Source organism: Megalobrama amblycephala, linkage group LG7 (assembly GCF_018812025.1).
Source record: "Megalobrama amblycephala isolate DHTTF-2021 linkage group LG7, ASM1881202v1, whole genome shotgun sequence".
Taxonomy (NCBI): domain Eukaryota; kingdom Metazoa; phylum Chordata; class Actinopteri; order Cypriniformes; family Xenocyprididae; genus Megalobrama; species Megalobrama amblycephala.
In genome coordinates this window covers 55825441-55850995 of record NC_063050.1, presented here as the reverse complement: position 1 = coordinate 55850995, position 25555 = coordinate 55825441, and the positions used below count along the sequence as shown (strand labels likewise).

At 36.8% G+C, this 25555-nt stretch overlaps 2 protein-coding genes across 2 annotated transcripts in view; both read right to left on the bottom strand.

Moving 5' to 3' along the window:
- jam2a (junctional adhesion molecule 2a) overlaps positions 1 to 7944 on the bottom strand; it is a 15757-nt gene extending 7813 nt beyond the window's left edge. The window contains 2 exon segments of the mRNA XM_048198185.1: positions 1 to 34; positions 7735 to 7944. The exon segment at positions 1 to 34 is cut by the window's left edge and continues 38 nt beyond it. Coding sequence (XP_048054142.1) covers positions 1 to 34; positions 7735 to 7771 — 71 coding nt within the window. The 5' untranslated portion in view covers positions 7772 to 7944.
- A 5982-nt stretch (positions 7945 to 13926) lies between these two features.
- On the bottom strand, positions 13927 to 25342 carry mrpl39 (mitochondrial ribosomal protein L39). The gene is made up of 10 exons (XM_048198435.1): positions 25156 to 25342; positions 24563 to 24769; positions 24308 to 24447; positions 19871 to 19970; positions 19135 to 19202; positions 18491 to 18603; positions 18323 to 18388; positions 17971 to 18124; positions 17693 to 17740; positions 13927 to 14109 (listed from the first exon to the last, which is right to left on the bottom strand). The coding sequence occupies exons 1-10, from the start codon at positions 25190 to 25192 to the stop codon at positions 13927 to 13929; spliced, it is 1116 nt and encodes a 371-aa protein (XP_048054392.1). The 5' UTR covers positions 25193 to 25342.
- Positions 25343 to 25555: the final 213 nt, after the last annotated feature.

The window sequence follows — 25555 nt, the reverse complement described above, 5'->3', positions numbered from 1 at the left end:
GTGACGGTGACGGGGACGACAGGGACGCCTGAAACTGAGACAACAAAAACACCACAATCTCAGTCTCCAAAATACTGAATCAAAAATATTTTCCCCCAAAAACCAGCTGTGTTTAACTTTCAGATGATAAGCTAGTTTGCGGTGTGTCAGTTGTTATAAGTCCATCATTGGTAGTTTGACTTCCTGAATGTTATGAATGTTTATTAGTGTGTTGCTATGTGGTTGCTAGGGAGTTCTAGGTGTTTGCTAGAGTGCACCTGTGTGGTCGTTAATGTGTTTGAGTGGTTGCTAGGGTGTTATGAATGTTTGTTAGTGTGTTGCTATGTGGTGTTTGCTAAGGCATATCTATAAGGTTGCAAACATGTTCTGTGTGGTTGCTAAGGCGTTGCTATGTGGTTCCTGGTATGGGTGGGTTTTGATATGTTGCTATGCGGTTGCAAGGGTGTTGTAGGTGTTTGCTAAGGCATTGACATATTGTTGCTATAGTGTTCTGAGTAGTTGCCAGGGTGTTGCTATGCAGTTGCTAGGGCATTATGAGTGTGTTTTGTGTAATGTTATGCAGATTCTAGGGTGTTACTATGTGGTTCCTGAGGTGGTATGGGTGGGTTTTGATATGTTGCTATGCGGTTGCTAGGGCATAGACATATGGTTGCTATAGTGTGTTATGAGTAGTTACTAAGGTGTTGCTATGCTGTTGCTATGGTGTTATGAGTGTGTTTTGTCTATTGTTATGCAGTTTCTAGGGTGTTGCTATGTGGTTCCTACGGTGGTATGGGTGGGTTATGATATGTTGCTATGCAGTTGCTAGGATGTTGTAGGTGTTTACTAGGGCATTGACATATGGCTGTTATAGAGTTCTGAGTAATTACTAGGGTGTTGCTATGCGGTTGCTAGGCCGTTATGAGTGTGTTTTGTGTGTTGTTGTGCAGTTTCTAGGGTGTTGCTATGTGGTTCCTGAGGTGATATGGGTGGGTTTTAATATGTTGCTATGCGGTTGCTAGGGCATAGACATATGGTTGCTATAGTGTTCCGAGCAGTTGCTTGGGTGTTGCTATGTTGTTGCTAGGGTATTATGAGTGTGTTTTGTCTATTGTTACGCAGTTTCTAGGGTGTTGCTATATGGTTCCTGAGGTGGTATGGGTGGGTTTTGATATGTTGCTATGATGTTCTGAGTGGTTGCTAGGGTGGCTATGATTTCTGTGTGGTCGCTAAGGTGTTGCTATGTGGTTGCTGAGGTGTTATAAGTGATTTTTAGTGTGCTGCTATAAGGTTGATAGGGTGTCATAGGTGTTTGAATTAGTTTGACATCCTGAATGTTATGAATGTTTTAATGTGTTGCTGTGTGGTTTCTATGGAGCTCTAGGTGTTTTCTAGGGTATATCTATACAGTTGCTATGGTGTTCTGTGTGGTTGTTAAGGAGTTGTAAGGAATTTTTAATGTATTGCTTGCTATGAGGTTAATAAGGTAGGTTTTTCCAAAGGCATTTACATATGGTTACTATAGTGTTCCGAGTAGTTGCTAGTGTATTTCTATGCAGTTGCTAGGGTGTTGCTATGTAGTTGCTAGAGTGGTTGTGCTTCCTGAGGTGGTATTAGTGGGTTTTGACATGTTGCCATGCAGTTGCTATGATGTTCTAGGTGGATTCGGATATGTTGCTAGGGAGTTTTAGGTGTTTGCTAGGGCGTATGTATACAGTTGCCATGGTGTTCAGTGTGGTTATTAAGGTGTTGCTATGAGCTTACTATGGTGTTCTAGGTGTTTGCTAGAGCACTTATTTATGGTGGTTCTAAGTAGTGCTCTGAATAGTTGCTAGGGCGTTTGGAGTGTGTTTTGATATGTTGCTATGTGGTTGCTAGGGTGTTCTAGATGTTTGCTAAAGCATTAATTTACGGCTGCTATAGTGTTCTGAGTAGTTGCTTGGTTGTTCCTATGCAAATGCTAGAATGTTTTGAGTGGACTTTGATATGTTGTTATGCAGTTTCTAGACTGTTCAAGGTGTTTGCTAGATTATAGATATATATGTGTTCTGAGTTGTTGCTAGGGTGATGCCATGTGGTTCCTGAGGTGGCATGGGTGGGTTTTGATGTTGCTATGCCACATAGCAACTGAAGAGTGAATCATTGCAGTGAATCTTTTTTTACATGTATTTCTATAGCGCTTTATACAATAAAGATTGTTTCAAAGCAGCGAATAGCGCTCTATGAAAAGTGTTTGCGGACTCCCAGGGGGATGAACATGCACAATATAGATTTCTAAACATAGCTGGTCTCATTCTTCACTGACTTCTGTACTGAATAGACCCAAAGGTCCTGCTCCTGTTCTCCTGTCTGTTTGTGGCTAAAGTCGGATTCTGATTTACTTACAGGAAAAGGAAGCAGGTGTTTCCCTTCCTGAATAACATGACGGCCATTGTTGGCTTTCCTGTTTCTGCCCACGTGCCATTAGCGTAGCGCTGGCCCTTATCAGACCACGACCCACAAAAGATCAAGGTCATGATGACATGACTGATGAGACTAAAGCTTTCCAGAGCAGATCACAATATCACATTCACTTTGTGCCGCGATGCTTTTATAAGATCCATGTTGCATTCATATAAATCAGAGGAAAAAAAGACAGACAAAAATTGTTTCTGCAATTACATTATCTCTAATATATTTACAATGTTCTCATATTTCGCTCTTAATAGTCTATTTATTAATGCTTTCTATCTCTTTAACCAGAACTATCGTTACAATCACGACAGAAAACAAAAACAGCATTCAATCTTCGTCCCTCAGCTAAAATAAAATGATACTAAAACCGCCAGTAGGTGGCGGCAAATCATTGTCATAACGAGCTAGTCGTTGAATCATTCAGTCAAACGATTTGCTCAAAATGGCTGATTCATTCAGGGACAAAGCTGAAGTGAATCGTCGAGTCATTCATTAGAACGATTCATTCAAAACCGCGGATTCAAACTGAAACTGTGTTGCTTGGAGACACGCAATGGGTCTAATGCTTGGAACTATTTTCATTGACAAAATAGACGTGTCACCTAACAGCCTTTTAACTTATCGTTTATTGAACTGTTATATAAAGTCACATTTAAAATTGTGCTGATATTCGGGAAAACAGCAAGTTTGCTAGTGTGATATTAAAAACAAGAACTTATACAGAGACTTTTTTGCACCATATCTTGGTTTTTGGAAGCATTTTTATTCAATTTGATGGCATTTTTGTGTCAAGTTCCCATTAATTTCCGAAGCAGGTGTGTTATTTTGTCACTCTTGACCGTGCAAGAACTTTCAGTAAACAACTGAAACCTGAATGAAGACTCCAGTCAAATCTTTTCCCGAAAGAACCACGAAAGATTATTGCTGCTACATTGTTAAATCACAATGAAATGAATTGTTTGAATAAAGTGAGTTTTTTCGAGTGCAGATAAATGACCGTGTCCTTGTGCAATTCCTTGTAAAAGTACAGCTGATAATGACCTGCAGAAACTGAGCATCCAAAACACTTGGAGTTGTTGTTTCCTGACAGACAAAATCATTAAAAACAGGACTGTGGGTGATTAGAGCGCTTGATTTATCACCGTTGTTTCATTATTTGACGTCATCACGACATTTCAACACTTCAGTTTTAGTAATTTTAGTACTTCAACCTTATTTTAGTTAGTCACCAAGTTCCCATTTCTCATTTTCAAGTTTTTCCTCTAATACTTCAATTGAGCTTCATTTCGATTAATGCAAATGATTTTTAACAGTTTTAGTTTGCACTAACAACAGCGATTTTTCTGGAAAGCTTCTGTCAGCAGACGGCGAACACATGCGTGTCATAACGCTCATGTCTTCATTAGATCATGCTAAAGGAATGCTCACTTTCCTCCATATCCGTGTTATTCCAGATCTGGAGCATAAAACGGGAACATCTTATCAAAGCTCATGAGCAGCTGTCAATCATCATCCGCTCACATTCACTTCATTTACATTTATAAAACGGTCGTCAGATTCACACAGAAACTCACTACAACCTGACAAAATAAAAGTTTGGCTTCACTTAACTTGAAATTTGAACAGAAATGCATTAATATTGTACGGTAGAATGTACTTCTCAAAATAAAAATAATAGGGGTCAAATCAATTAATCGCGATTATTTTCATCTAACATAAAAGTTTGTAAATATATATGTGTGTGTGTGATGTTCACTCGTTGTTCCAAATCCGTATGACTTTCTTTCTTCAGTGAAGCACAAAAGCAGATGTTTAGCAGGTCGTTCATGCTGCTCCTTGTCAAACGTCCTGCTGAACGTCTCCTTTTGTGCTCCACTGAAGAAAGAAAGTCATATGTGAAAGTCACAAGTGAATGATGCCAGAATCATTATTTCTGGTCAAATATTGCTTTAATACAGTTCTGCGGTGAGGAGAGACTTTAGCTCAATATTATCGCCGCCTCCGTGCCAAGCTCGACCTTGTACCTGCCGTCTTATCATCTGACGGCCGTTGAGACGGAGGGAAGCATTGTGTGTGTGACGGGAATCAGCGCACATGAAAACACTGTGTCCAGTCTGATAGACGCTCACAGGAGCTGCTGCGGTCAGATAAGATGAACGGACAGCAAATGTCCCTGTGAGAACCTCATACACACTCCCACACACACACACACACACACACACACACACACACACACCTGTCACTGCTGTCCTGAGTCAGCACATAAACACACTCGCTCGCTGATTTTACTGCGTCTGACAGCTCTTAAGCACACCAACAGCTCAACAACAACGTCTGATCACACATCCAGCCATGTTCAGGTCAAATTAAGGTTTTTGAGGAAAACATTCCAGGATTTTTCTCCATATAGTGGACTTCACTGGGGTTCAGCGGGTTGAAGGTCCAAATGTCAGTTTCAGTGCAGCTTCAAAGAGCTCTACATGATCCCAGACGAGGAATAAGAGTCTTATCTAGAGAAACCATCGGACATTTTCTAAAAAAAAAAAAAAAAAAAAATTATATACTTTTTAATCACAAATGCTCGTCTTGCACTGCTCTGTGATGCTCCACGCATGACGCAATCATGTTGGAAAGATCACGCGTGACGGAGAAGGAAGTACCGATCCAGTGTTTACAAAGCGAACGTCAAAGACTAGGTCAAACGGCCTTTACAAAAAAAGGTAAAACAACAATGTCGGACAATTTTGAAGTTAGAGGAGAAAATGAGATTTTTGGTACTTCATGTTCAACATTATTAATTATAATGACAACTTATAATGATACATTTAACCCCAAATTCTCATTTTAATTTAATATGAATATTACATGATACATTATATAATAATAATATTTATTATACTTAACATGATTTTTCTCATTAGATGTTTATTATTGTAATGCAGTTTTACAGTAAGACTTTAATATGAGATTTTTCATTTAAATCTGCATAATTTAAATACAATAAAACAAAATCTTAAATTAATAAATATTAAATGTAATATTTGACTACTAAATATTTAGGCTAATCTCATATATATATATATATATATATATATATATATATATATATATATATATATATATATATATATTTTTTTTTTTTTTTTTTTTTTTTTTTTTTTAAAGAAGTTTTTTCTGCTCACCAAGATTGCATTTATTTAATTAAAAATACAGTAAAAACAGTAATATTGTGAAATATTATTACAATTTAAAATAGCTGTTTTCTATTGGAATATAATATAAAATGTAATTTATTTCTGTGTTGGAAAAGCTGAATTTTCAGCATCATTACTCCAGTCTTCAGTGTCACATGATCCTTCAGAAATCATTCTAATATGATGATTTGCTGCTCAATAAACATTTATGATTATTTTCAATGTTGAAAGCAGTTGTGTACTTTTTTTTTCAGGATTCCTTGATGAATAGAAAGTTCAAAAGAACAGCATTTATCTGAAATACAAAGCTTCTGTAGCATTATACACTACCGTTCAAAAGTTTGGGGTCAGTAAGAATTTTTATTTTTATTTTTTTGAAAAGAAATTAAAGAAATGAATACTTTTATTCAGCAAGGATGCATTAAATCAATCAAAAGTGGCAGTAAAGACATTTATAATGTTACAAAAGATTAGATTTCAAATAAACACTGTTCTTTTGAACTTTCTATTCATCAAATAATCCTGAAAAAAAATATTGTACACAAATATTCTGTACAATTGTACACATTAAATGTTTCTTGAGCAGCAGATCAGCATATTAGAATGATTTCTGAAGGATCATGTGACACTGAAGACTGGAGTAATGATGCTGAAAATTCAGCTTTTATTACTGGATATAAATTACATTTTCAAATATTTTCAAACAGAAAACAGTTATTTTAAATTGTAATAATATTTCACAATATTACTGATTTTACTGTATTTTTAAGTAAATAAATGCAGCCTTGGTGAGCAGACGAAACTTCTTTTAAAGACATTAAAAATCTTACCGATCCCAAACTTTTGAACGGTAGTGTAAATATATATATATATATATATATAGTTATGTTTGTAAATGAATATAAAATAGCTCCATTTCTTGTAATTTTGGGGGAAATATGAAGCAGGCATGTTCTTAACAGGTTTAATAACACACAACTACAAAAACTACAACTACTCAAGAGTGAATGTTTGTGTGTATAAATACAGGATAAATAGGAAAATGATCCCTTTGGTGACTGATTGTTGTGTTGATCACTCAAGCGAGAAACTCTGAAGAAACAAAGAGCCTCTGTGTGTGTGTTTGTGTGTGTGTGTGTGTGTGTGTGTGTGTGTGTGTGTGTGTGTGTGTGTGTGTGTGTAACTCTGCCTGGAACAGCTGGTACAGACACAACACACACACACACACACACACAGTTAAAGCTCTTTCTCAGACTGATGGCATCACTTGTGTTCTCCGAGATCTCATGAGATGCAGCATGTTGAGCAGAATCACAGTAAACTCAGGCCAGAATCAACAGATGCAGAAACACATCTGAAGCCTTACAAACACGCTCAGCATCACACGGACCACAAACAACCGTGACTGACCACACAAACCCTGACTGACCACACAGACCGCCGTCAGATGAGAGATCTTCACAGTGTTTGCATGAGGACAAAACACTGGAGTAAATGTTGTATTTTACTGTAAGGGTCAAATTCTCCACCCTGGACTCGACTTTCCGTCCATTCTGAGGTTTTCAATGACTTTTGAATCTATAAAACATCTCATGGCAGAAGAACAATCACAAATACTGGAACTTGGTAATAAACAAGTTAGTAATATTGATCATGTCACTAATAATTATGAGGATAATCTAGATATTAATATTTAAAAAAAAGCTGCTGAATCACAACATCTCAATAATTAAGTTTAATAACATTAAGAATTCAAATATAAACTCACTTTTTAATAGCCTAATCTTTTTAATAAGATTATTACTCCAAACCTCCACAAACAAATTACTGTGTGTATTTACTGTAATATCATCATGGCACTGAATGAACACTCATAGACTCATCTGATTAATAACATGCTTTAGTTTTAGTCCAAAACTTTATCAGCAGGTGGAATCAACACGTGTTTAGATGATTTACACTTTATATTAGCAAAGCAACATACATGACGTGTAACACACACACACACACACACACACACACACACACACACTGAGAGCAGTCTAATCTTATTCTCTAAAGGAGATCATGAGACTTTAAGAAGATCACATGGAACAAAAGCACTTACTCTGAATTAATATCAGCAAAGCCACGGACGCAAACATTTTATCCACAAAGCCGATGAACTTTAGGGAAGAATCCGAGTATGACGCTGAAATAATCGCTTATATATATATCCAGTGTTTGTAGACGCGCGCGTGTCCGAGCTGTGTTTGATTCGCTGCGCGCGCACTGATGATCAAACTCACTGACGGACTGAAGAAGAGTTCTGTCTCTCTCTCTCTCTCTCTCTGTGTGTGTGTGTGTGTGTGTGTGTGTGTGTGTGTGTGTGTGTGTAGAGGGCGGGAACAACACTAATTACACACACTCATCGAACATGCACAAAATCGCATATTGGGATTATAATAATGAGTGTATAAAGTGTGTAGCGCAGCTTTACGCATTTCACTCAACTTTTCAAACAAAAACAGTCATTATCAGATAGTCCCGGCCCTGAAATCTGCTTGGATTGTTCTAGAGCCTAACCCTGCATCCCAGTGTGCATACTATCCGCCCTAAATAGTATTGAATATTACTAATGTCACATGTTTAGGATAGGAAGCACACAGTTTGTTCAGTGCACACTCCACATGCGCAGAAATAACTATAAACAGTGTGCAGTTCTGCTGAAGAACGAATTTTAATTGGAAGTATTGACTATTACTGTTTTGTTTTTTAATATAACATGTAAATACAGTTTTAAATTTAACAATTTTTAATGTGCCAAGAGAGCACTGACCATATGAGTGCTGGTTTGGCTTCTATAGGCCTATTGGTTCAAAGAAATGTCTTTTTCTACAAATTTTGTATGTTTGCAAATTGTATAATATCCAAGGTACACATTTCTAGTAACTGTACAGTTAATTCTCGTTTTGTATTTTCAGAAAGTTTTGGAATATTTTTCCTCTCCCCAAATTTGTCACTACCAAAAGACAATAATAAATAATTTAATAAGAAGGCTTACATTGACCTATTAAGATTTTGTTTACATATATTTTTTGCTATTTTTTAAAAAATGTTTTCACAGGTAAATCAATAACAATTTTAACAACATTTCAAGTGTCATTTATGAGATTTGTTGCATTTTGAATCCAATCTTTCTTTATAAAAGGCATAAAGTTTATCATAACTGATTTCAAACTGAAGGATTCATTAGTTTGAACCAAACACTATAATAACATCTTAGTTGATCATTCAATATACTTTATTTTATGTTTCAGTAGTGACTACATCACATTAGAGAATTTTAACTTGCATACTAAAACATTTGCATAACTGTACTAAAATATAGTTTATTTGCTCCAAATAAATGATTAAAATCAGTCTCAGCCAATGAACTAAAACATACACTGTTTCAGTAGCGACATTTTTTTTGCATAAAGTTTCATGATTTAAATATAAAATAAATAATTTTTTAACTTCACTTATAAAAAAAATCTAACATATATTTTAAACATTATATATTAAAGGTGCCCTAGATTATGTTTTTAAAAGATGTAATATAAGTCTAAGGTGTCTCCTGAATGTGTCTGTGAAGTTTCAGCTCAAAATACCAAATAGATTGTTTTTTATAAAATTTTTTTAACTGCCTATTTTGGGGCATCATTATAAACGCGCTGATTTATGTTGCGGCCCCTTTAAATCTCATGCACTCCGCCCACAGAGCTCGTGCTTGCCTTAAACAGCATAAACAAAGTCCACACAGCTAATATAACCCTCAAAATGGATCTTTACAAAGTGTTCGTCATGCATACGTCAGGATTATGTGAGTATTGTATACTGTTATATTGTTTACATTGATTCTGAATGAATTTGAGGCTGTGCTCCGTGGCTAACGGCTAATGCTACACTGTTGGAGAGATTTATAAAGAATGAAGATTGTGTTTATGAATTATACAGACTGCAAGTGTTTAATAAATGAAAATAGCGACGGCTCTTGTCTCCGTGAATACAGTAAGAAACGATGGTAACTTTAACCACGTTTAACAGTACATTAGCAACATGCTAACGAAACATTTAGAAAGACAATTTACAAATATCACTAAAAATATCATGTTATCATGGATCATGTCAGTTATTATTGCTCCATCTGCCATTTTTCGCTGTTGTTCTTGCTTGGTTTACCTAGTCTTGATTGATTCAGCTGTGCACATTCAGACATTCTGCCCTTGTCTAATGCCTTTCATAATGATAATGTTGGGAACATGGGCTGGCATATGCAAATATTGGGGTCATACATATTAATGATCCCGACTGTTACGTCAACAGTCGGTGTTATGTTGAGATTCGCCTGTTCTTTCGGAGGTCTTTTAAACAAATGAGATTTACATAAGAAGGAGGAAACAATGGAGTTTGAGACTCACTGTATGTCATTTCCATGTACTGAACTCTTGTTATTTAACTATGCCAAGATAAATTCAATTTTTCATTCGAGGGCACCTTTAAAAACAACAATGGACAAATTTGCAAAAATTATGTCAATATCATTTTCACAAGTTGAAATAGGTTGTTTTCAGTCACGTGGTTCTCGTGACGCGCGAAATTCCGGTGGAGGGCAAGCAGTGAAAATTAGAATGGAAGAGATGGGGAAAAGTCCGTTCTGTGCTGATTTAGACAGAAAATCACAACATATGTTGGACGTGATACTTATGTTATGAAGAGGAGCGACATTTCCACTGAATTGAAAGACTTGACTGCCATCGAGGAGGTAGATATAGAGGATGTTAAGCTGCCGTAACGCCGTGTTCAGTTCTAGTCTGGGTTTGTTTATATCGCGCTGCCTTTCTGCAAGTGATGTTAAGGGCAGTATTTTAATTTTCTGTCATGATTGTGAAAAATGTCGCCATTGTTGGTCATTTATGCTGAATCGAGAACTGTAATAGGAACTCACGATAACGTTCGGGGGAAAAAAACTGCTAATACAATTTTTGCCTTGGTTGAGAAGGTGAGACGACTAGCAAATGTAATAATGTCACTAAATAAACCCACTATCTTTCACTCAAAATAAACACATACTGTACTTAGCTGAGTTTTGTATTTGGTTTTTGTGTAATATTTAATTAACATTGTTGTGAGTATGACTCACTCGCTTGTGAATGATTATAACTTGCAAACAGCCACTTCAAAACTGTTGATGAGCTTCTATAGGTTTGATTTCGGTTGTCATTTGTTGAAATAAATACAAAAATACAGCGTGTCGGTGTCTGTCCCTGAATGTGACCCTCCGATTCTCCTTCGTGGTCATATGGGAAAGTGAATATTTACAAAAACAACATTAAAACTAGTTACATTTACACGCTTCCAACAAAGAAATGCATCGACTTCTGTCAGCTTGTTAAACATTTATTTTATTTGGACATTTTCTATAATACGACGGCTGAAGCAGCAGCGCGTGACTGTTTTCATGGTAACCAGATCAACATGAACGGAATTCTACAAAAATGAAGTTAAAACACCAAATTATCATTCAATAGGATAAAATATCTTCTCCTCCCTGCAAACGATAGCATGAAGAATGTGAATATTTAACCAATTCAAAAACAAAAGGTAAGCAGGTATCCATATTCATTTCAGTATCAGCAGACGCAAAACGCTATAAAAGGCGACAACATTTAAAGTTAAAAAAACTAAATAAGTTATAAAAAACGGTATAAGATATGTAAACGATAAAAAAACACCTTCTGGGTTCTCGATTTTAACGATTTGAGCAACCATAAACAACGCAAAACATACGAATATTGAGTTTTTGATAGGATTCCTATATAGAAACATCACTCCCTGCCCTCCGGACACATTCGCGCTGCTGCTGTGACGTCACGTGAAACCAACCTGGACAGACTCCTCCCAATTGAAAGTACCCAATAAAATGATGATTGTATATATATTAATCTTACTGATATTTTAAATATTATTGTGGGATTCAACAGATAATAGAAGGGTCTTAGTAAACATCTAAAACTTGAATACATAAATGCTTTTTAAATGTGTTTTATGATTGTGAAACAGCAGTTTGCACCAGAATGGCCCATATTCGAGTGAACTACATAAATCTGTGATGAAATTGATGATGCATAAAATGGCTAAATTGTCAGTTGACATTTGGATAGTTTGGGATGAACGGTCACAAGCAAAGACTGTTTAGGAGGTTTGCACTAACATTAGTGATAATGAGCGACTCTGATTAGGCATGAAATGAGATGATTACTGCAGTCAGAAACACAAACAACAGAACTTTATCCTGACATCATGAATATTAAAAAGATCAAGAGACAAAAATGCACATGGCCTTGTATAAATTGCATAATCATTTATTTTGGTTAATTCCTATTAAAAATTGGCAAAAACACACTCCAGTAGGAGAAAGCTGTTTGTCTTCCTGAGTGTTTTCTTTGGGAAGCGCAGCTGTAACGTCTGGATTTCACAACATTCTTATTGCCGCATATTTGTCGAAGTTGAGACGCTCACAGAAGCATCTATCCAAACATCTCCATTGGTCTGAATTCAAGAGTAGTGTGTGTGTGTGTGTGTGTGTGTGTTTGTGAGGGGATCTGGGTGTGTCACACACACACACACACACAACAGCTGGTCAGCACACTTTCACCCCAGGGCCGTCGAGTATCACGTATCCTCCATCACACACGAGAGCCACAAATCAACACAAGTGATGCATTCAACATCTGATCCCTGAGAAGTTTTGCCTCGAAACAAGTTGAGGCGAGACATTACAGATATCACCAGATTTCCCCATTTGGTTTATCAGAAAGTGCACCGATATATTGGAAAATAATAGTTTAAAAACATCCGATAATCAGGGCCGATATATCCTGTCAGTCAAAAGATGGCCGGAAAATGCACTGAATTTGTGCTTTGTGTAAAGAAAATGCTAAGAAACCAGTGTAATGTTCACTATTAATATTGATTATATGAATTAATAACATTCAGAAAGTTAAGAAATATTTATTTAATCTTCAGAATTTAGTTAATGTGTGTTTATTAATTAGAGTAATCTGTTTGATGAAACGAAGTTGAAATGGAGAGAATAATTTTTTATTTGCATTTCTTTCAAAATATAATGATAAAAGTAAAAATATAATAAAAAACTAATGATTAATTATAACGAAATTATTATTCATTTAAAAGAAAGTATAAGAGTATCAGGTGCATCTCTAGCTTTTTGTATTACAATTTTGCCTCAAATGTTGTTTAAAAATGCACTAATTAAATTGCATGCATTTGCACCACATAAATCTGAACACTGGATAAAGCCAAATTCATAATTCTTGTTTGGATTTGTTGACATATTAAAGGTTTTTATAGAGGGGATTTTTGGATTTCTCTTTTAAGCACTCCACAAATCAGAAAAATACTTAAAAAGTCATAATTATGACATTAAAAACCTCAAATATGAATAAAAGGTTGAAATTATGACACTGAAATTATGGCAGAAACTCCAAACTGACTCATAAAAAGTTAATTAGCTCTTAGTATGTCACTCCATAAATCAGAAAATACTGTCAGCAGACAGAAAAAATATATATTTTCATCATGTTTTTATGAGTAAAATGAATGATGTATGAACAAGCCGTCAGAATATAAAGTTTGGTGTGTGTAAAGCTGAAGATTTCTGACTCAAACTCACCATAAAAGTGCAATAAAATAAACTCTTAAATGTGTTTTGGATGTTTTCCTTAAACTGAGCAGTGCATGAAAACACTGGTTTAGCCTGTAGTGTCTCGCCTTAAATTGTGATGGATTAAACTAGCAGTCAGCTCCTCTGGCATTTAAACACACACACACACACACACACACACACAGCACCTGTCTGCATGCGACAGACACAGCAGCTGCAACAATCCTGACAGTCACACTCACTTTGACAACACTGCCTTTGTCTTCGCCCTGACAAAGTGCTGACCTCTTATTTTACACACACACACACACACACACACGTCAAACTTTCTCACACACATCAGCTCCAAACACACAAACACACGCAGCAGATGCAGAGATGGATGAAGTGCTCTGGCTGTTGCACAAATATGATTCAACTTATTGCCAAACTGGCCATTCCATGGAAGAACATGAACGCAAACACTTCCAGCAATGCAAACTTCATGTTCCAGCATGTTAGACTGCGCAGTGCGACTTAACACTGATCTACCAGCAACCAACTTTGTGAAGGAATCACTGTTAATCGCTGGAATTATTCTTGATGTTCTCGTCATGCGAAACGCTCAAAAAACACAAAAAAAGAACACAAAGTTGAGCACATATTTATTGAACAACAATACAAACACTGAACGCTGCGGGAGGAGGTGTGGATTACTGAAGAGGGGGCGTGGGCAATGGGCGGAGCTTCAGCTATGGGAGGAGGAGTCACTGTTGAGGATGAGGGAATCTCCACCTGCAAGAAGAGAATTTTATCAAATATAAGTAAATAATGAGAGGAAACATGATTGTGAAGATGCTGGAATATGAACTGTGATTCATCGATATACAGAAAACACATCAGGGCTCGACAGTAAGGTCCTGCCCGATGGCCCGGGGCCAGTGTGAACGACGCTCGGGACAGCAGACGGAACGGTCTGATTGGGCCAGTGCTGTAGGGTGTGCGATATATATCGTCTATTATATCGTAATTGTTGATAAAGCGATATGACATTATTGAGTATGTCCCTCACTTTACAAAAACCAAACAAAAACACACTCATTGAGAGCATGCATGCACTACGTGACGTAGTCTAATAGGTTAGATTAGTGCGCGTGCATATTTAGAGTATGTGCATTAATGCATGATTTAATCTAATTAAAATGCCTTTAGAATGCATCAGAATTCAAGATAAGAGGCAAAAGTGCCCCTGTATATATTTCATATTTATATCATTTAATACACAAAGAGTGCCGTTTTTCTCCAAATATCAGCATGATTATAAATGTGATATTGATTTTATTCAGCGTACAGTTTAATGAACAATAACTTAATATCAAGTGACTTACATTTAAGACACCAACGAAAATAGTCCACAGCATTGTTTTGCGTCTCTGAGCAACACTTCCTGAATGAATCAGCCGTTTGAATGAATCGGTTGAATCTCAATGACTCGCTCATTAACAGTGATTCACTGCCACCTACTGGCGGGTTTAAATTCACATTTAAAGTGTCATTTTTTTTAAAGGTGCCATAGAACGTGTTTTCAAAAGATGTAATATAGGTCTAAAGGCCTGTTCACACTGGGACGAATATCGCACGCGATTTTCGCCGACGCTTAACGCCTCGTGACTAAACAACGGGCGCCAATGTGAGTGTGCACACCGCCGCGAAAAACGCGAGGCGTAAAAGCGTAATTTTTTAAAAAACACCTCGGGTTCGTTTTTTTGGTTTGACGCGCCGCAATAAAAACTGGCCGACCAATGAGATTGGTGCTTTTGTTCACGTGCCTGGAGCTGCTGAAGTTACAGTAAAACACGACCTGGTGGCGCTCAAGCACAAAACAGTCTTGCTGAGCACACAAGACGATGAAGAGAAAGTAAGTAGATGAGGAAGACCCCTAAACTATGTCTGTTTTCGAAGCAATTGATGGTAACATTTGGAAGAAACAGTACAGCACCTTAAAACATCAACCTGCGCCCTTGACACACTTCCCACATCTTTTTTCAAAAGTGTGTTTAACTGTTTAGAAGCAGATCTCCTAGAAGTGGTAAATGCCTCACTTCTCTCTGGGACTTTTCCAAAATCCCTGAAAACTGCAGTTGTCAAGCCCCTCCTGAAAAAGAGCAATCTGGATAACACCATATTGAGCAACTACAGGCCAATCTCAAATCTTCCTTTCATAGGCAAGATCATTGAAAAAGTTGTTTTCAATCAGCTGAATGAGTTCTTAAGCTTGAATGGATACTTTGACAACTTTCAATCTGGTTTCCGACCGCATCACAGCACAGAGACAGCACTCATAAAGATAATAAATGATATTCGCCTAAACACAGATTCAGGTAAATTATCAGTGCTGGTTCTACTCGACTCAGTGCTGCGTTTGACACTGTCGATCACAACATTCTTCTTGACAGGTTGGAAAACTGGGTTGGGCTTTCTGGGATGGTCCTTAAATGGTTCAGGTCATACTTAGAAGGGAGAGGTTATTATGTGAGTATCGGTGACCATAAGTCTGAGTGGACATCCATGACATGCGGAGTCCCTCAAGGTTCAATTCTTGCACCCCTTCCTGTTCAACCTATATATGCTGCCACTGAGCCAAATAATGAGAAAGAACCAAATTGCATATTACAGCTATGCAGATGACACCAAGATTTACCTAGCCCTCTCACCTAACGACTACAGCCCCATTGACTCCCTGTGCCAATGCATTGATGAAATTAAAAATTGGATGTGCCTAAACTTCCTTCAGTTAAACAAAGACAAAACTGAAGTCATTGCGTTTGGAAACAAAGATGAAGTTCTCAAAGTGAACATGTATCTTCACTCTAGGGGTCAAACAACTGAAAATCAAGTCAGGAATCTTGGTGTGATTTTGGAGTCAGACCTGAGTTTCAGTAGCCATGTAAAGACAATAACTAAATCAGCATATTATCATCTCAAAAATATTGCAAGAATTAGATGCTTTGTCTCCAGTCAAGACTTAGAGAAACTTGTTCATGCTTTCATCACCAGCAGGGTGGATTATTGTAATGGGCTCCTCACTGGTCTTCCCAAAAAGACCACAAGACAGCTGCAGCTCGTACATGTGGCCGACTCCCTGATCAGTGCCCTGACTAGTGAACTAGGGAGCTGATTGAGATGCATACTATGGGTGCTCTGCCAATTCTTGGCCACACCAATAGATGTGTATTATATCTGTATTTTTGCTGTTTTTTCTCTTTTACATTCAAGAAATATAGTTGAGAATGTCTATTTCATAAATGTTTATTTGCACTACTGTTTCTGACTACCATCTCTCATATATGCCATTTAATATCTGCATTTTTATCTTCTTTAACTTTATTAATATCATAAATATGTTTATTTGCACTACCGTTAAGCACAAGCGCCACATACTGTCAGGGAGTGAATTTGCACGTTCACTCTGCGCATCGCCAGTGAATATCGCTTGGGTGTGAACGCAAAAAAAACGTCTCGAAAAACGCTGGCGATAAACGCGTGCAATATTCGTCCCGGTGTGTACAGGCCTTAAGGTGTCCCCTGAATGTGTCTGTGAAGTTTCAGCTCAAAATACCCCATAGATTTTTTTAATTAATTTTTTTAACTGCCTATTTTGGGGCATCATTAAATATGCGCCGATTCAGGCTGCGGCCCCTTTAAATCTTCGCACTCTCCGCCCCTGGAGCTCGCGCTTGCCTTAAACAGCATAAACAAAGTTCACACAGCTAATATAACCCTCAAAATGGATCTTTACAAAGTGTTCGTCATGCAGCATATCAGATCATGTGAGTATAGTATTTATTTGGATGTTTACATTTGATTCTGAATGAGTTTGATAGTGCTCCGTGGCTAAAGCTAACATTACACACTGCTCTTGACTGATGAACTTTAATAATGTTTAATATATATAGTTATACATTAGATTACAATTTCTGTACCTGAAAATCTCCTGTTTAAACCTTCATGAAAAACCATTTATTTCATTTATATGTTTGTTCTGTTGTATTTATTTGTGCTATTACTCGTAATTTGATTATTTGTTAGTATTTTATTACTTACTGTTTATTTGTCTAACAATATTTAAAATATAAATTAATCTAGTACCTTTTGGTGTCATAACCCTATTTATTGAGGTTAAATGTAACAAAGACAACTATGCTTTATTTTATAGGCCCATTTTCTTGTCTTTTACATTTGTTAATTTTTTTGTTGTGGGGCCAGAGAAAATTTTGGCGGGGCAAGTAAAAATTTGAACCACTGGCCTGACCCGAGACAGTCGAAAACATCCTTAGCGTTGAGCCCTGCTCATGGCTGAACATTAAAGATTTCTTACTAGTCTTTCTGCTCTTTTCCGCAGCTTCCTCCACACTGTGTGATTCGCCTAAAAAGACATGTAAAACAATGAAGATGTGTGCATGTGTAAACAAACTCAAATGTGCACAATATACTAGACTCCGAAAATCACAAACATAAAGATTGAACTGCTTTTCACTGTTCTGCATTAACATTATATGGGCATAATTCATAGTAATACTGCGAGACTGAGTGTGTGTGAATGTGAGAGTGAGAGTAAGAATAATTAACAGTAATTATGTTAACAGATGTACGTACGGTCAGATTCATTGGCAGCGAGAGACCCTGAGCCCTGCGCCGGACGCCCCATGTGCTCTCTCCCACCGTATGGATGCACGTGACCTCATACTGCGAGCACAGACCCGTGCGGGACACTAGAGGGCCTCCGCTCAGCGTCACATGATCACCACACCTGGGGAACACACACACAAATGTGCTTAGACACAATAAACACACCAAACTTGTCTGAGTTTGAAAATACAACTTCCAAAAGATATCCGTTACTTAATTCATTTCAAGATGAACTTTAGAATTCTAGAATAGAAATAAATTTTACTGTACCTTCTGATGTTGTGTGTGTGTGTGTGTGTGTGTGTGTGTGTGTGTTCACCTGTATAACGACACCGTCCCATTCTGACTTTGAGCTGCTCTCTCTTCAACTTCCTCCTGTTTACACCTGCACAGTGACAGTCACATGAAGAGTGTTTTCATCCACTTCAATATTCATCAGTGATGTATGAAATACATGCTTTCATAATCTTTCTTTCATAATCTGTACCTGCTGTGAGAGAAGATCTCCAGCGCCACCGACGGCGAAACATCCAGCGGTTCCCACGGCAGATCTTTCTGGACGAGCTGCAGCGCATCACGGGTGAAACTGCGCAGACTCTCCTGAAACGGATCCTCAGAGTGAACCGAACGTCACCACAGATGCATTCATACCGACACGACCGGGAGCTTGAATTAACACCTCAAGAGTTCAGCAAGTGCAAACTGGGAAATTAATGGTGGCTTGAAGCAAAAATGGCATCAAAATGAATAAAACAGCCAATAATTTGGCATAAAATATTAGGCATATCTTATGCATATATTATCGCTGAACACTTAATCATCTGAACACTTTCCCAGAAGACAAAAATGCATGAGATCACATGACTTTACTCACCTGTCAATCAACCCACAGCACTAAAACCAGAGTTTAAAGGCAAGTAAATGTAAATCTGCACCTTGAATGCAATGCAGTTCACTTTGAATAAAAGCATCTGCCAAATGCATGAATGTAAATGTATGAAAATAAGCATCTGATTAAAAGTTGCATGCACAAAACTGTGTTGAACATCATCTGAAGTTCATTTCATACACTAAACAGACACATTTTGACATTTTCACGTTAATAGCAGCTGATGTCAGATATTAAGATACCTCTGTGGGCGTCCAGGAGTCTAAACGAGAGTCCAGAACCAGATCACAACAGAACGCGCCGGCGGTCACTGCAAACACAACAGGTGAAGGGTTAACATCGTCTGAATATGACACACGTGTGATAACTAGGGGTGTAACGGTAACGTACAGAACGACAAAACGGAAAATAACTTTGCTGAGTATATCACGTTCAGTCTCTTGTATTTTACGTGCGCGCGAGTGCAAGCAGTTAGTTACTGCCTGCAGTGCACTTAACGGCCACCGGTGTCGCTAATAACACAGGGTTCTGAATTCTACATATAGTTGGTAAAATTACTGTTTAATAATAATATTAAAAAAAATGGCTGTTTTTTCCCCCTGCTGTACCGAAAACATACCAAACCGTGACTTTAGAACTGAAGCATTATTTAATGTTAATATTATCGCATTGAATAAAAAGTTTAAAAAAAAATGTCTCACAATTCTGAGATTTTTCCTCACAATTGCATTATATAAAGTCGCAATTGTTAGGAAAAAACTCAGTATTGTGAGGAAAAAAAGTGGCAATTATCTTTTAAATTGTTTTAATCCATAGTGGAAACAAGCTCAATCAGATCAATTAAAAATAAAAACTGTGCTAATTGACAAAAAAGACTGAATCCAATATTTGGTGATCATGTAGCATAATGAGAGATTTCCAAACGATTTAAACACTAAATTAGGTAAAGGATTTTCAACAGCACAGGATCAGATCTACCTGGTACTTCTGGAATCTTCAGCAGCTCGACGCTGAACTCGTCCTTAAACGCTCCGTCGAGCACATGACCCAGAAGAGCCGCACAGGAGCGCCAGTATGCCTGACACACACACACACACATCAGTTCATTATGCCTCAGTGATAAATGACACGTTAATTATTAAGACTGATTTAGAAACATCAACACAAACACATTCTAAAGCATCTAAAACACTCGTGAAAATGGCGACACTTTACAAGGTCTCTTTAGAATCAGAATCAGAAAGAGCTTTATTGCCAAGTATGCTTTGTGATGGAATTTTTTATTAATCATAACTAATATTTCTTTTTCTCACAGGAATTACATTTATACGCATTAGAAACATAAATGTCCCCAACACTTTGGCCAAAGTTCACCGGGAAGTTCATGGGCAACTTTTGTTGAACTCACTTCCAACAAAAGGGGAAATGAAACTAGTGAGTAAATGTTTGAGTAACAAAGAAGTAATCAAGAAATCCAGATTTGCTTTTACCCAGTAACAGAAGGAAGATGAAGAACCAATCACATTGTAGAAAAATGATGTAATGAATCACGTCACCTTTGCCATGCTCCTGTTCTATAAAAATTATTTTGCTGGTGGGATTTTCACCGGAATGCAATGTTTAAATAATGTCTGTTGTTCACATGTTTTCTTTTTACTGACGCTGAACCAGAGAGAGCAGTTTTGAACCACACAGTAGTTATTTCTGTCTTACAAATATTCAAATCATCACAGAAGTGCCCTGCACGCTTCATGACCTCAAGGCTAGATTACTGGGTGGTTGCCCTGCACGCTTAACAAACAAACTCCAGCTGGTCCAAAACTTACTAGAACCAGGAAGTATGACCATATTAGTCCAGTTCTGTCATCACTGCATTGACTTCCTGTTAAACATCGTATAGATTTTAAAATCTTGTTAATTACTTACAAAGCACTAAATGGTTTAGCTCCCCAATACAAGAGCGAGCTCTTAACGCATTATAGTCCTTCCCGTTTATTGCGATCTCAGAATTCAGGCCAGCTGATAATACCTAGAATATCAAAATCAACCACAGGCGGTAGATCCTTCTCCTATTTGGCACCCAAACTCTGGAACAGCATTGTTCGGGAAGCAGACACACTCTGTCAGTTTAAAGGTGCCCTTGATTCAAAAATTGAATTTACCTCAGCATAGTCAAATAACAAGAGTTCAGTACATGGAAAAGACATACAGTGAGTCTCAAACTCCATTGTTTCCTCCTTCTTATATAAATCTCATTTGTTTAAAAGACCTCCGAAGAACAGGCGAATCTCAACATAACACCGACTGTTACGTAACAGTCAGGATCATTAATATGTACGCCCCCAATATTTGCATATGCCAGCCCATGTTCAAGGCATTAGACAAGGGCAGCCAGTATTAACGTCTGGATCTGTGCACAGCTGAATCATCAGACTAGGTAAGCAAGCAAGAACAACAGCGAAAAATGGCAGATGGAGCAATAATAACTGACATGATCCATGATTACATGATATTTTTAGTGATATTTGTAAATTGTCTTTCTAAATGTTTCGTTAGCATGTTGTTAATGTACTGTTAAATGTGGTTAAAGTTACCATCGTTTCTTACTGTATTCACGGAGACAAGAGAGTCGTCGCTATTTTCATTTTTAAACACTTGCAGTCTGTATAATTCATAAACACAACTTCATTCTTTATAAATCTCTCCAACAGTGTAGCATTAGCCGTTAGCCACAGAGCACTATCAAACTCATTCAGAATCAAATGTAAACATTCAAATAAACACTGTACTTACACAATTAGACATGCTGCATGACGAACACTTTGTAAAGATCCATTTTGAGGGTTATATTAGCTGTTTAAACTTTTTTTATGCTGTTCAAGGCAAGCGCGAGCTCCATGGGCGGAGTGCACAAGCAATTAAAGGGCCAGTAGCCCTGAATCGGCTCATTTATAATGATGCCCCAAAATAGGCAGTTAAAAAAATGAATTAAAAAAAATCTATGGGGTATTTTGAGCTGAAACTTTACAGACACATTCAGGGGACACCTTAGACTTACATTACATCTTTTAAAAAAACGTTCTAGGGCACCTTTAAATCTAGACTAAAAAAAACATCTCTTTAACCTGGAACGTATAGATAAATTAACTAAATTAATAACTAATGATTTTACAATGGAAATAAATCAATACCGAACTAATCACTTGGCACTTCAAAAATTGGCTGTTTAAATTCAATTACAGTGTTACACCACAAAGTGGTGACAAGTGAAAAAAAAATGTATCATCATTGAATCATTCATTCAAAAGATTCACTCAAAAACACTGATTCATCCAGTAATGAAATAAGTATTTATTAATGAGTCATTGAATTCATTCAAAACCATGAAATAATTCTTTCAAATTAATTAACCCTCTGGTCCTCTTTGGGCCGAAAAATTTTATGTTTTGAAATTTTGCTTCATCGGAATGGGATGACATTTGGTGACTTTTGTTGCATTATTTATTTTAAATATATATATATATATATATATATATATATATATATATATATATTAAAATATTATATATTTTAAATATATATAAATATTTAAATATATATATAAATGAACGGGAAATACAAAAAAATACGAAAACTCAGAGAATTTTTGGTGGCACAAACTACAAATCAGCAACTGCACAGGAAAAAAAGTGCACAGCAATGAAGGGGTGACTCTAAAATATCAAGAGTGCAAAACAGACACACCCACTCAAACACACACTCACTTACACACTATTATACAAACAAATGAACTGGTGTGCCTGTAACAATTAAGCCAAAATCAGAGGTTGAAATCAGATCAGACCCAGATTTATTAAGCTGTGATAAAACATACCTGTTCATTTTTGTTACATTTTTATAGATTTTTGATGTTATGAGTAACAAAACGTCCTCCTCTGTGTTTGACTGTAGTAAAATTAATGCAAAAACTGACATTTCCAACTAAATCAAATTTAAACCTTGACAAAAATTAGTCTTTGAGAATGTCTTAGTATAATTCAAAAATTTCACAAACTAAAGGATTAGTTCACTTTGAAATGAAAATTACCCCAAGCTTTACTTACCCTTAATCCGTATACAAGTTACAAAGAAAGTGTAAACTGGAGTCGCGTCAATTACACTTTTTCCGTAAGTTTAATAAGGGAAGGCGCGTGACGTAGCGTAAGCGTTGTTAACTGCAAGAGATTTACACTTTCTGTGTACGCTGAAAATGGAAGGTGGTCTGGCGGAAGCTCAATATTCAACTTCATAACTTCATTTTTTACACAAATGCATCGTTTCGCTTCAGAAGGCCTTTATTAACCCCCCGGAGCCATGTGGAGCACATATTTATGATGGATGGATGTGTATGGAAGCACTTTGTTCAAGTCATACTCATTAAACCCATTCACTGCCATTATAAAGCTCGAATGCGTCAGGATATTTATTAATATTTCTCCAATTATCTTCGTCAGAAACAAGAAAGTCATATACACCTAGGATGGCTTGAGAGTGAGTAAAGCTTGGGCTAATTTTTATTTCAAAGTGAACTAATCCTATAATAAAAATAAGTATTTGTGTCTAAAAACCACTAGATAATTTATAAGCCACTTTATATAGAACTATACAGGCATCTAGTGGTCACACCAAGGCATTACAATTTTTTATTGTTTTTTTTATTCCCACCAGATGGCACTAATCTACCTTCAACAAATTAGATTTGAAATGCCTTCTCTCTATTTTAACATGGAATACTGCTTTAATTAAAAAAATAATTTAAAAATATATTTAAAAAAAATTGGGGAAAAATAGCTAATAAAAATTGTATAAATATTGCATAGTATCATAAAATACCCTCAAAATTTTAAATAATAATCAAAAAAATATTATTGAACAAATATATATTACATTGGTTTTCCTGAAAAAACAAAAAAGTTAAATTTCAAGGCTTCGGTCAATTTTATCATGACGGAGCCAAGTGTGACCCCTAAATGAAGGGTAAACATTTTTTACAGAAATTAATATTTTGTCAGAACTTCTAGTAAATTAAATGTTAATTTGTGTAGTTGTTTGAGAATCGTGATCTGTATTTGAAAAAAAAACAAAAAAAAACCATGATTCTCATTTTCTCCAGAATCGTGCAGCTCTATTTTACACATCATTATTGTTTTAAATTCATGTTGAATCTGAATATCTTCTCCTCCCTCTTGCAGCAGCTCCTCTCTGATGATGAGGGCGTGGCAACCTGTCACTCACATGAGATCCACCAATAGCAAACCACAACCATCCAATCAATTCCCCACAGACAAAATCAAGCCCCGTCCTACATTTGTTCTTGTTTGCAAAGCATTTTACTCTAATATACATCACAATAACAATAAAAAAACAAACACTGACCTGATTGACTATCTGAGGGTCTTCATCTTTAAAGGTGAGGAGGGTGAGGTCACAGGAGCGGGTCAAAGGTCGGTGCATGTGCCACGGCTGCCCGTCCACCAGAGCCAGAGCAGAACTCATCACATGCCACTCCGTCAGATCTGACAGAGATGAGAAATATTAGAAATTGAAAACACGTTTTTGTCAGGATACTTGAATCTACTGAAAAGACTGGACATCATTCATATACACAGTGAAGAATGGCGATTGACTCACGGCGCGTGCAGCTGTGCGGCGTCGACACGCCTCGGTTCATGACCAGCAGGGTCCCCTGTAGGCCGGGCCCCCGTAGGGTCACCTCGATCTTCTCTGTGCGCGGAAACAGAGCTCTCTGACGCGCCTGCTCTTTAGAGAACAGAGCGCTGCGATGACTGCGCAGTTCTGCAGACGACAGACGCGCAGCCGCTGCGCTCGACGCCAGACCTGCAACACAAATAAAATATATACTACTGTAAGTGATGTAATAAAGCATTATAATAAATTATATTTATATATATATATATATATATATATATATATATATATATGTACACACACTAATATATATACATACATATATACAAATACATATATACATAAATATTACAATATCACAATATTATATATTATAATTAATACCATAATACAGTCAAAAAAATTAGATATTATCACGATACTTTATTGTTAGTGTAGATCATCTACAGTAAAATCTGTAACTTGTTGTTGGTTAAATGAGAAGATGACATTTGATAGTTGTAGTTTAATTTGACAGACATCATCAGTATGTGAAGGTCAGTTTGATCATTTGTGTTTCATCATGATCGACTTACGGCGCTGGAGCATCTGACAGACTGTCCGAGCCGCCATGAGCGGTCACACAGAGATTTCCTCCGCGATATAAACTGATAAATATAAACTATAGAGAAAAAGTATTCAATAATGCTGCTAACTGGCTGAAATCAGAGACATGCTTGTGCGGTTTCCGGCTGGAGCACTGCAGCGATAATAACATTCCGTGCGAGGCGAAGGAACGGCGTTTAAGGTTCCGCTTTGGGTGACTGATTTCAACAAGCTTTAAAATAGTGAAAGTCGTGTTTAATTATAATTTGCAATTTAATATTAAGTATTTATTATTATAACTGTTAGAAGAGCAGGTCAGTTATACACTCTTGAGTGTCAAAGAACTTTAAAGGGGCTTTCTAGGATATCAATAATAAGCTGGTCAAGTAT